The sequence below is a fragment of the Aedes aegypti genome, chromosome 2 (assembly GCF_002204515.2).
Source record: "Aedes aegypti strain LVP_AGWG chromosome 2, AaegL5.0 Primary Assembly, whole genome shotgun sequence".
Classification (NCBI taxonomy): Eukaryota; Metazoa; Arthropoda; class Insecta; order Diptera; family Culicidae; genus Aedes; species Aedes aegypti.
This window is the reverse complement of record NC_035108.1, coordinates 124,393,019-124,406,170: the sequence shown is the minus strand read 5'-3', so window position 1 is coordinate 124,406,170 and position 13,152 is coordinate 124,393,019. Positions and strand designations below refer to the sequence as shown.

The 13,152-nt window shown below is 39.0% G+C and overlaps 1 protein-coding gene and 2 long non-coding RNA genes across 8 annotated transcripts in view; 1 reads left to right on the top strand and 2 right to left on the bottom strand.

Moving 5' to 3' along the window:
• LOC110675995 overlaps positions 1-10,010 on the bottom strand; it is an 11,968-nt gene extending 1,958 nt beyond the window's left edge. Inside the window, exon 1 of the long non-coding RNA XR_002499981.1 lies at positions 9,798-10,010. This is a non-coding gene — a long non-coding RNA (uncharacterized LOC110675995). The remainder of the gene's footprint in view (positions 1-9,797) is intronic.
• The window catches only part of LOC5575136 (BAG family molecular chaperone regulator 3), a 26,385-nt gene extending 15,295 nt beyond the window's left edge, over positions 1-11,090 (top strand). For 3 of the 6 annotated variants that reach the window (XM_021842215.1, XM_021842216.1, XM_001655463.2), the window contains 5 exons: positions 161-420; positions 5,506-5,719; positions 6,088-6,480; positions 10,406-10,567; positions 10,633-11,090. In XM_021842215.1, the coding sequence (XP_021697907.1) occupies positions 161-420; positions 5,506-5,719; positions 6,088-6,480; positions 10,406-10,567; positions 10,633-10,849 (1,246 nt within the window). In that variant the 3' untranslated portion in view covers positions 10,850-11,090. The remainder of the gene's footprint in view (positions 1-160; positions 421-5,505; positions 5,720-6,087; positions 6,481-10,405; positions 10,568-10,632) is intronic. The other 3 variants (XM_021842214.1, XM_021842218.1, XM_021842217.1) reach the window with 3 other exon arrangements.
• LOC110675994 lies at positions 10,909-13,152 on the bottom strand. Its single transcript, XR_002499980.1, has 2 exons — positions 12,868-13,152; positions 10,909-11,166 (listed from the first exon to the last, which is right to left on the bottom strand). It is a non-coding gene; the product is annotated as an uncharacterized LOC110675994 (long non-coding RNA).

Sequence of the window (13,152 nt, the reverse complement as noted above, 5' to 3'; positions counted from 1 at the left end):
AGTTCGATATTTTTTTATCACTTTCTTGCTAAGTGCATGATTTTTATGATTCGAAATTTGATTGTTTATTGTTTCGAAATCCTGAGAGAGTTACCTTAACGAAAGAATGGAAATTCTCACTTATTACCATTTTCCTGCCGAATTCTCTTCCACCCCTTAGATACCTGAAAAGTTTCTTCCCGAAGGCCGACGAAGACCTGATTCTGGACGTGCTGGCCAATGCGGATAACAACGTACAAACGGCTTCCCAACAGTTGATCAAACTGGGCTACGAAAAGCGAGAGCAATCAGCCAACCAGCGCGGCTCGTCCCGCAAGGGTTCCGAGAAGGATGGCCAATCGCAGTCGGCTGCGGATGCCAAGCGGGCCGAGTCACAAACGCCTACTGCCAAACCAAAGTCTCACGACGAGAAGAAGAAAAGTAAGTTACTACAAACTTTCATGGCTGATAGCAACTAAATGTCCTTAACACTTCAGTCGTCGTGCAGTTGTATTTTGTACAACACTAGTGAAAAAAGCTCGCTTGCCGTTCACAACAGCAGCGGGGTGGTTCTGACGGTTGCAAACCGCGGCGCGACGACTGGACGGTTAAACAAAACTTGAAAGACCACCTGAAAAAAAAAACAAACTGGAACCAATACACCAAACTAAACCAGGATTCAGCAGTTCCGGGGCTCAAAATTTCATAAAAACTTGGTTTGGAGACCATTTTGCAAGACGAAACTGAAAATGCAATGATCTCAACACACAAAAATCCCAACTAAAGTTTATTTTATTCATTCAGGTGTTCGTCCAAAGTTTCCTTCAGATATTATTCCAAAAAAAATTAGTGTGCTTTATTAAGTGATTCTTTTATGGACGTTTTGAGAAATTTTTCATAAAACTTCATTATAGATACTCATCTTTAAAAAATGAATATAGAATATTCTAAGGACAATATCAGATAGTCTTATCTAGAGTTGTCTATAGAAAAATATCAAGTTTAATTCAGGTTAGAAATAACTCCAAAGATTTTTTTTTAGCAATTCTACAAAAAGCCATCCAAATACATTTCCATCAATTTCCCTAGGATGCCTTCCCAAGAGTTTCGTTTAGGATATCTTCTATAATTTATCCAGTGATTCGTCCAGAGATGCCTGCAGAGGTTTCTTATGGTTTGCTCAAAAAAAGGCGATCAAGATTTCTTTAAGATTTTAACAAGACTTTTCGCTAAGTTTACCTTCAAAAATTACTCCGTAATTTTCTCCAGAAATGTCGTAGAATGGTTTTTAGTATCTACATCGTAACTTGATAGCTACAGTGTAGCATCACGCCATTCCCGGTTGTATTGTAGAGCCCCTTCTTCGTCGATCTTGAGCGATACTTCTCCAGTTGCCCTGAACGCCTGGTCGCCAGGTCCTTTTCCACTACACACCGCCAGCGTATTCGTGGTCTTTCACCTCTGCCAGTTTCCCTGCTAAACATTATTTTCGCAATTATTTCTTCCGATGTTCACACTAAGTGATCAGCCCACTTAATCTGCCGCATTTCACATGCTTAATAATATTCGCATTTTTATACACTTGATACAACTAGCGATTCATGCGTCTGCGCCACACACCATTTCCGATTTTCTCACCAAGTATTGTCCGCAGCATTTTACGCTCGAAAGCACCGAAGGCTTTCCGGTCTGCCTCTTTCAACGTCCACGCTGCCATTGAAAAAATCAATATTTTATAGAAGGCGAATTTTATTTCCGTTTGCAAGTAGCGGCATCTAAGCTGATTACGTAGTCCATAAAAGATCCAATTCACAGTCGCAATACGTCTTTTCACTTCACGGGAAACGTCTTTGTCACATGTCACAATTGTTTCAAGATAAACAGATTCTTCAACAACTTCGAATACAGCCCCACCAAACACTGCCTCAGCACCTAGACCACCAAGCATACCTCTGTCTCTACCTGCAACTATGTACATAGTTTTGATAGAATTAATGGTCAGGCCTATCCTCGCTGTCTCCCTCTTCAGAGGCACGAAGGCCTCCTCCACTGACCTGTGATCGATTCCAATCGTCCGCCAAGCCAATGAGCATTTGCGCCCGTGTGTTCCCGACCAGACGGAAGAAACAAGATTATAACAGAATGTATTCCCCTGATATGTTTCAACATATATACAGTCGCCTCTCCACATCTCGATATCGAAGGGACCATCGAGATAGGGAGAGATCGAGACAAAGAACAAATTTTTGATGAATACTAGATTGAAAAAAATTCTCCGTTGCCAAGAAAGTAATAAACAAGCAGATGTCATTTTACGCTCCTAGTTTGTTTTTAATCCCAAAACTTTGGTCTAGTAACCTTCGATACTGGTCATATCGACATACGGAGAGAAAATTTTGAACATAAAATCAACAGAAACATATCGAGATATGGAGATATCGAGATAAGGAGGATATTGAGATATGAAGAGTGAAAATGTATGCAGACTGAAGGGACTTATTAAATCATCGACACAGGGAGAGATATCGAGATGTAGAACATCGAGATGTGGAGAGTCGACTGTATAACAAGTTGAGAACATAGCCATCTTGATAACAAAATTTGATCAACTTCTGTTATTTTTAACTGCTGCTGATAGGAATGTGTTATAATTTTGTTATAAGGATCTGGTCGGGTTGATAATACCGTTTCTCTGCACGCCAGATCTTCTAATAGCACCCTCGAGTGCAATGTTGAACAGTAATTTCGAACATGCGTCTCCCTGCTTCAATCCGTCTAACGTCACAAACGAGATTGACACCTAGTCTGCGATCCAAACACATGATTTCGAACCATTTAGAGTTGCACGTATCAGCCTAATTAGTTACGCCGGAAAACCATGTTCAGACATTATCTGCCGCAGCTCATTTCTTTTCACCGAATCGTACGCCGCCTCGAAATCAACAGATCAACAGATGGTGAGTTTGCAAGTTATACTCCCGGAATTGATCTAGAATCTTTTGCAAGGTAAACATGTGGTCCGTTATTGAGCGGCCCTCACGAAAACCAGCTATGTATCCGTCAACGAAGCACTTCTCGAGCGTTCTCAGTCTGTTACTGTACGCCGAATTCAGCAGGGTAATTCCTCTGTAATTGACACACTCCAGTCTGTGTCCTTTCTTGTATATTGGGCGTATGAGGCCATCTAACCAGCCGGTGGGCATTTCTTCGTCCTCCCATACCTTAAGAAGTAATCGGGGAATCAATGGTAAAGCTACTCACTTCCGTGCTTGCGAAGCTCGAACGGGATCTCGTCCTTCCCAGCAGCCTTACAGTTCTTCAGCTCGCTAATAGCTTATTAAACCTCTTCTATGGTCGGTGGGTCCACAGCTTGGTAGTCATCATCAATTTTTATCCTGTTTCTCTTTAGATTTCCATTTTCACCGTTTAACAATTGCTGAAAATGCTCTTTTCACCTGGCAGCCAACGCCGTGTTATCGGTCAGCAAAATCCCTTCTCGATCATTGCACATGACGGGCACTGGTACGGTATTGTGCCGCGCGCCATTGACCGTTGCATAAAATCTCCGCATAGCGTTCCGATTCATGCTATTCAGCGCTTCAGCTACCACACTTTCTTCGTGCTGCCTTTCCTTTCTGCGTTGGATTCACTTTTCATCGGCTCTGTACCGCCTCTCTGTTCTGTCGAGTACCAGCCACAAGCATACGGCTTCTGGTGGCATTCTTCATGCTTGTCACTCTCTGGCACTCTTCATCAAACCATTCGTTTCGTCTCCGTCGTTGCCGTCGTCTTCAGTGCCAATCACTTCCCGCACCGATGTTGTCACAGCTCCGTGGATAGGGTCCCACAGGCAGTCGACATCTCCAGAATCGTTGATTCTTTTCAACTGCTAGAAGTTGTAGAATAACTGAAGCTTGAACTTGAAGAATAACTGTGAAAATCGGCGTAAGAACTCTTGTAGGGTTTCCTGGAAAAATCCGTAAACGAATTTCTCCGCAAATTCTGAAAAAATGTTTGTGGATGTTCTTGGGAAAATTTCTTGGGAATTTGGGAAAAAGAAATCATTCATAGAATTCCTGAAAATCTTCCTCTAGAATTCTGCGAAGGAATGCTGTAAGAACCTGTCCAATAGTCGCGTAAGAATTATTGAAGGTTTCTCTAGAGTTTCTACAATGTTACACCAGAACTCACTGAAGCAAGCAACTTATGGAGCATACACTTTATAGTTGCTTCGTAGTGGTATTGCACAGAGAACCACTCAGATGGAGTTTGGGTTTTAACTTTCTTTCTTTTTCAATCTACTACAAGTGAAGTTCAATGTACACACTACACATTAACCTTAATATTTCGAGACTGATAACGGCGCCGGTCACGTCTTTATGTCCATCGGGAAGGAATATTAATTAGATATTCGTTATTACTGGAAAATCAGATAATCTCCTGCATTTCACACTGCTACCTTGGAAGTAGGAGTATTTTGTTAGTAATGCATGGAATATTCGATCGTTAGGATGCCATTGTATTAAGCGGTTAAGTCGTTTTATTTAATTCTAGCGATAGATAATAACTGCTGATAGGGCGACTATTTTTTTTTTTCGACCCGCTAAGGAAGTGATTTTAAAGTTTTTGTACAAATTAATTGTTTCCATAATGTAACCAAGTCCATGAACATGCCACAATGTAGAGAAAAGCTAAAAATACTCACACGATCATATATAGTTCAAAATACGTCGAATGTAGTTGAATAATAAAGCACTGTTTTTTTTTACTATTTTGGACACCCAAATACATTTTGGACCCTCAAAGTATATATTTTGGACCTTTGGCGTTTTCATTTTATTGGAGGCTAAATCTAAGAAACTGTTGGTTTAATAAGCTCGCGCAAAGTTTAATCAATCGATAAACAATGGAAAACGGAAAGAATTTTCGCTTTTTGGTCCAAAAATTTGAAAATAGTTTTTGTTTACATTTGCAAAACTTCTGAAGGCTTCAATTTATGCGTGAAACATGTTGTGACGGTTGTGTGGATGAACCGATTGAATTAAATTGATTTTAATCAAAATAAAGACATTTCCTCTAAACAAACGGTTGATAAAAGTGTGAAACAGTCCTATCTTTCCAAATGATTTGCGAATTGAGTTGATCTCTTGATTTAAACAGGGAGATTTGTTTGAAAATTGCTCAGGGGCTCCAAAATACATTGGTTATCCTATTTGATGCTATTATCAGAAATGACGCAAAAAGAAAGAGAAAAATAGTAGCTAATTAGGAAGAATGTTACAAATATGAGAAAATTGCTTGCCCGGGATTAAATCCACGGCCTTCTGCTTGGGAAGCAGAAGCGGTAGCCATTAAAATACCTACCCCGTTTTTTGTATCATAATTCATTGCAAGCAGATAAGGGAAAAATTATCGTTGAAAGACATTTTGTTTTTAAATATTGACCAAGTCTCTAAAAGAGACCAGCTATCAGTCTATCTCTCTCTTCAATGGAACAAGCCACTGAACGTTTTTTATTTTACGCAGTTAAAGCCCGTCTCCAAGCCAAATACAAGGACATCGCTGAACGAATCATATTGATGGCACTGGAAAGCGTCGACTACTCGGAAGAGCGTGCCAAACAAATTCTGAACATCGTTATTCAGGAGGATAAAGAAAAGAAAAAGAGTGTTAAAATTGATGCTCCCCACAAACCCGAAGAAGACAAAGAGAATGCCCAAGCAGGTAGCTCCACACCAAGGTAAGTCGAACCGTTGGAGGTTTTCTTGCTTTTTGATGCTGCTGTTCAAATGACATATGAAAAGTATTACACAAAACGATCTACCAAAAACGCTTCAGAAGCACTAGTGTACTCAACATAAATATGCATGCTATTGTTTCGTTACAAGTCATTACCTACACTAGAGTTACTATTCCTACAAACAAAAGTTTAAGTTCCGCTGTTTATTTTCAAAATTCTTCTCTTCATTCTTTTCTTTTTATCGTTTGAATTCGAAAAAATCTCATCCACATGTCACCACGCGCAAATTCACGTGAATGCCAACCCATCGACTGAACTCGAATCAATGTGTGTATGTGTGCGTCGTGCTCGCTCGGTCGAAACAATAGCCGCAACAACAGTACTTCGTCCAATCACGTGCGGCCTCCGAAGAAAGGGGCGGCAACGACTCCTGACGAGCACCCGAAGAAGGCATCGTCGGAGATCCAAAGCGGCACCGATCCGGATCCGACGGCGGCCGACAACGAGAACGCAACTGACGCTTCCATTGAAATTACCACATCCACCACCAACTCCACTGCAATCATTAACGATTCACCACAATCACCACTTTCACCGTCACAGCAACAGCAGCAGCAGAAAGAACACTGTGACAGCGGCAACTATCCACCACAATCAGTCACCGAAGGCACCGCCGACAATAGCAGTAGCGCAACAGCAATCGCTTCCACTACCGCAAATAAGCCACCAAGCCGCGCTAGAGCCAAGACTGATCATGCAAAGTATGGTTTTGATGTTGTGTGCATTGTTTTTTTTTTCTTTCGAGTTGTTTGTTCCCAGAGAAAAGTTTGTTGCACTCTTTCACTATGTTTCTTATCAAGATCATATCACTTTAACGATTTTCAGTTTTAAGTTCTTTTAAATTAACTAGGGTAGGTGTACCAGTTATGGACATAGTGGTTCCATATTTCGCCATACGTGATAACTCTAATGTCTTCAAATTTTGAAAAGTTTTGTGTGTTGTAGAAGTTAGATTTAAGATATATCTTGACGTTAAAACATTCAAAAAGATTTAAGATGTGAAAGTTGTCAAAATTTCTCATATGGCCAAATAGGGAACCACTATGGCCATAACTGGTACACTTTCCCTATTGGTTTTGTTTTATAGACGGTTGGAAAAACCTTATTAAAACCCTTTAAGGTGAAGATAAATCGAAGCCAAACCTCAAATTTTCAAGAGCACGGATCTGGAGAACCGAACACCCGTTTGAGCTGAAAACTTAATCGATTGGTCACCATCAGCGAGTGACCAATCGATTAAGTTTTCAGCTCAAACGGATGTTTGGTTCTCCAGATCCGTGCTCTTGAAAATTTAAGGTTTGGCTTCGATTTATCTTCACCTTAAATGGATAACATATTGTTACTCACCGCATTATAAGGGCGAACAGTTTGATCCCATTCCGCCCGTTCAAATACTTCTTCGATTGTTCTCTCTTGACATACCATCTCCACTGAGTCAGAGACTCCGTTAGCGTCACACAAATTTACACAACGCCGTACAGTGCGCATCGTTCTTTCGATACCTTGTATGAGCATCATTGACCGCCCGAAGTTGCTGCTCCGTTAATGCAAGATTAACTGTTCTTACACAAGGATTCAACATATGCTATTCGCGATCAGTAGCATCATCAATGTGTAAGCACTAATGCTCTTATTATGAGAGACAATAACGGTGCCGGTTGCGTCCGAATGCAGGTCAATGTGTTACTTGCTTTAGTGAAGCTGAGGAGTCCTCTGCACTTCCACAAGTAATACTGGGAGTTTGGATATGGGAAAGGGTCGGTTGTTTGCAAGAATCGTTTTGTAAACGATATAATTTGGATTGTTCTCACTTCGTTCTTATGTAAATTCATTTAATATGCTTGGGTTTGAGTTTTACCAAAAGTTCGCCGGCACTGACCAAAGGCCATGAAAGCTTTCTTGAATCTGAATTCAAAATGAGGTGTCCAAGAAAGTTTGAACTCCAGAATGCCTCCAATATACTTTACCTGGTCAGTCACATTAATCTCAGTATCAAAAAGACGTAAAGGTCGAATTCCATCGCAGTTTCGTCTTTCAGTAAAGATAATGTTAATGTTTTATTCGGGTTAACCGAAAGCCATAATGGTGACACCAACTCTCGACACTCGACTACACTTTGCATTAGGTCGAACAGGGTGATGATCACATACCAACTATCGAAGATAAATAGTTGTCGGTAAACCCATAAGTTGAAAAAAGGGCAATTATTGAGTTGCCTCAATAGCGTAGCGGAATTTGGGGCAAGTGTGCCACCTTAAGCAAATTGTTCTCTAACTTTGTCTAAAGCTCATAGAATCCACCAATTTATCCTCATGATGTTAGTTTTACATCTTTTCATAACCACTGTGCCATTTAAAAAGAAAATAATTTCAAAAAGTATTAGTTTTGGAGCTTCTCAAATATCATCCAAAATAACCTATTTTTCGACACTATGGGGCAAGTGTGCCACCCATATGGGGCAAGACGGCCACCATATGAAAATCGTATATAATTCCACTTGTAATGAAATTTTCTTTATTTCCTATTAATAATACTTACAAAGCAGACGCTAATCGATAATTTAAAAAATAATTTTAAGTTTACCGTAATAAGGTGGTGCTTTATAACAAGGTTCATAACATGCGTAACTCTCTATTACTCATTCGAATAACTAAAATGGTTATTTTTGTCTCCATTCAATACAATATAAGTAGTACCCTTATATTACGGCAAATATGTATAATATTACACTAGATCATTACAAAATAACGGTAAAATATTGATGTAGATATGTAAAACGGTACTTAATTAGCCGAAAAACATGTTATTATTGAATATTTTGAGATAAAATCACTTTGGGGGGCAAACATGTTAGTTATTCCCCTACTATACTTCAGAAACCACTACCGGTGCCTCATTTTAGTTTATTATTATGATTTTGTTGATGATGTTTACATTTTTATAAATTTCACTCCAACAATTTTTGTTTACCAAATAGGTGGCACACTTGCCCCAATAACTATACATTTCGACCAAACTGGATTTTGCATGTAAAACTAAATACTTTTTTCGTTCAAATGCCACAATAACTTACACATTTGAATAGTTTCACGATGTACAGTACGTTAGAAAAATCTGTTAATAATTTACCTTTTACCATGCTATTTGGAAACAACGAAATCTTATAAAAATCCACTCAAATTTGGTTGTCTTTGCAAAAATCGATGTAACTACGTGTAAAATAGAGCAATGTTCATCATATTTTGATTATTATATTATGAACTATGAAGGAACATATTGTTGAGTTCAAAGAAAAAATATATATTGTAGTTTTTATAAAAAGCAGGGGTGGCACATTTGCCCCTATGGCACACTTGCCCCAAAGTCCGCTATCTCAGAAGCAATTTTTCATAAATTGCAAATGATTAAGGGATCCTAAGACGAATTTAAAAAGTTATTCAAGGTAAAATTCAAGATAAAAAATATCCTAAAAAATTATTAAAAATACAGTAAAAATAAATGTTTTCAAGGAATTATTTCAAACTTTCTTGGAGTGATTACTAAAAAAAATTAAAAATCACTTGAAGAATTCCGGTTATAGTTTCGAGTAAGAGATAGAGTACCTGATGCAATTTCTGAAAAAATATGTGAAGAATTGCCTGCAGATGCCACGATTTGAAATTGCTGGACCAACATGTATTGACATGTAGGGATATTCAAAATATTAGTATTTTTGAAGGAATCGAAGCAAAATACACTAAATAGATTCATACAGTAATTTTTAAATCTGAATATTGATTTGGAGTGAGGCTACGCTCATGACATTGCTGGCAAAATCCTTATGGCAGAATTCTGTGGAGATGGATTCTCTGCAAGATCGTAGCTCATGGATGATTTCTGGTAAAATCTTTAACAGAAGCCAACAATTTTTTAGGAAATTTCTCAGCTGCTGGAGAAAATTTTAAACTTTAACATCATAACAACCTTCGTTGTTTTGGAGGGCTTTGCAACATCTCTTACTAACCCTGAAATTACTCACCCCAACCACTGTACATCAGCTCAGATACCCTGATTTGAGTTGATAAGCCAACTTGCGATAAAGCAACACCGATAAGAACTCGAATCCGAATCCAAAACTCAATTTATCACCGGTAACGCATCGACCATATCGACAGCACAAACAACGATAGATAGTCACTCGCTTCAGCACTGCTACCTCCCTTACTCCACTAATCGTGTTCCAAATTATCATTGTGTGGTTTCTTCAATTTTATAAACGACGCACGTTTCAAATGGATTAGTGAAATCAAAACAATTCTACAATTCGAGATTGGCATTATCAGACTGAACTGAGTCAGTGAAAGTGATCCTTTAAAACGTATTGCAGTTTTTTTTATTTAAGAATTAGTTATTTAAGTTAGCCGAATGCAACAAGCTTAAACCCTTTGTTCCGTTTCCTTCAAATTCAAATTTGCTCTCATCACTTCCGGTACATCTCTGTAATTTATTCTCATTTTCTCGATTCGATCTGCTCTTTTACTCTATTTCGTTTCCTTTTTCTCTCCTCTGCTAAACAAAAAAAAAATCCCTGCATTACCTGTTGGTTTGGTGTCGCAAAACGCATCGCCCCTTTCGGCGTAATGTTAGGTATTCTATTTTTAGAAGCTCCTCGTCCGAGGACGAACTGGACGGACCGTCGTCGGCTGCCCACCGGAGTGACAAGATGTCATCCGGTACCAACATTCCCCGAATCGCCAGCAAGGGTCCCAACGCGAAACTGTTCAAGGGCCCGAACGACGATCTGCTACTGTGAGTATAAGCCGTTTCTTTGGTCGAAGATCTTAACATTCTGATTGGATTCATCCATCTTCCAGAGCGGACTACGTCACGTGGAACGGTGCCAACCCGGACCTGGCGAAGGGATCGCAGAAGCTGGCACTGGGCCCCGATCGGTCGATTCGTTTGGACCGCGGCACGTACAAAGCTCGTGGCCCGAATGCGGATCTGTGCAAGGGTCCGGCCGCCGGTTTGGCCAAGGGAAGCATGTACGCGCAACTGAACTGTTCCCTGACGGACGTCAAGTGCAACTAGGGACGATTCCGGCGTAGCCGCTCGGAATCGCCACGGCTCACGAAACACTATCTGTACTACCACTAAGAATTACTCTTTCTTTTATTGGGTTCTTCAACTGTTAAAAACATTGTCGTTTGGTAGTTTGGCCGGTTTGACTTAGATTTACTTCTTACACGAACCCGTCTTCTTCGGGACTTAAGAGTGCAATGATGTGTTTGAATCGAATATACGAGATGTCTTAATCTTACGTACGTACTAATGGAAGCCTATATTTATGGAGCGTATCTATCTCAACATGGGAAAAAGTGTTAAATGACTTGGTGGATATAACAAACCTTTCATTTTCATTTTCATTTTGCAGCGTTTGGTGGGGCAATGAGAGCGCAAGTCAGTCCAAAGCCGGGGGCAGGGATAGGTAATGGCCGTAATAGTCTATGCGGACCACTTGAACACCATCGGAAATGATAGGAAGGGTTGGGGTAGGGTATAGGAAATTGGAGAAGACTTGACACAGTAATGCGATTAATGCTGCAAAATGTAAATGTGCTGAGAGCAATTTAATTTGAGTTTTGAAGTTTGGTTTAATTTAATTAAATTTCAAACAATTGTACAAGTAAGAAAGAATGAGCTGATCGCTTTATAGAAATTTAATAAACAACAAAGTAATAACAATATGAGAGTGATGCTTGCTGATGGCACGATGCGACGCTTTAGGAGCTTTTGATAATGATTGAACATTACTATAAAGAACGCAATTCAATCGATGGTGACAACTTTACAAACTTTATCTGTTTTTATTATGTACAGATATAAAATTATAATTCAGTTTACTGATTGGCGGTGCTGATTTATTTAAAAATATTTGATATTATTAAAATGAAATGTATTACTTACTCATGTGGTTCATACTTCCCTGACCAGAATTATTCTGTTTTGAGCATTCTTTTCGAAGCTATTCTATCCAGTTATCCATGGACTGCTTACAGTTCTGAAATTATTCTTATTGTGCATGCTCATGCATTATATTAGTAATGATCATAATCATGCAACAGTTAAGAAGGTGAGAAAGAGAGAATATAGGAACAGTGATTAGTAATGAGTAATTATGTAATTTTGTTATAATAATAAACAATTAAACAGCACTAATGAATAGCTTAAAAAATGACATTACAGCATAGCTGAGCCTTTCGGATCATAAGACCGATGTATAAAAATAATTTGTTTCGAAATTGTCCGCGTGGTCTTCTAGTGCCCCTATTAGATTAGAATCAGTCATAGACATACATACCGAATGCTCGCCATGACCCTATGACCAACATTTGTATATGTATAGCCTTAGCTGATGTGGCTTTTCTAATAGGTAGTTCTTTCACTCATTGATTGTCTTCAAAACCTTGTCAAGTATAGAAAATTGATTTTATTTCATTTATGACTACATTGAAGCTACACTGTACTTATTGAGTATTAGGTATTATTTTATGTTTTTATCACTATTGATATTATCAAGGCCAGAATTCCCATTGAGTGAAGAATTTTATAGTACTAGAACACCATAGAAGATCGCTAAACATTACCTAATCATGGAACGGCTTTTTGCTCTATTATTTTAAGTAGATGCTATTGATCTCCCTTTGCTCCTATCCGCAACCCGGTGCACGCGCCCTGTTGGTTTTCGAAAACCTCGTAGAAGATTACAAACCGTCAATGGCATTCCCAATTACTACCCCACATTGCACATTCAAGGGTCTGACTGTGCTCCTAACCCACCCTCAGTTTGTAATCTTCTCGCCAGATTGAAATTATATTTTCCCGAAGTGAAAGTAATTTTGATGAGTGATAGCCGTACTATGCAGTAGTTTAACCAGAATCTTTAGGTCTGAAGACAAAATCTAAATTTTGTAATAAAAAGTTTGCCATTGCTTTGAAATTCACCTAACATCTAATCAATCTACTAACAACAGCGATCAATCATCAAAACTCATCGCTCCCTGGAAAATATAATCCCAAGCCCAGGGGACTTGGTGGATATAACAAACCTATATACTTATGTAACTAACGATTGATCTGATTTTAAGAAAAAAAAGTTTATTTTTTTACACAGAAGTATTGTAACCACAGAAAGAACCAATGTGTGGGGTGATGAAATATGGCGGCATTTAGGATTGGTTTGAGAGGAGGGGTCGGTAGATTGTTCACAATATACATACAATCCAAAAGTTACGGAGCACATTGTTACTATTTAGGGTAGATCACTACACAGTTAATGACGGTTACTTGTAGAAGCATCGATAATTGACGCTAAGACAAACGCATATATCGTG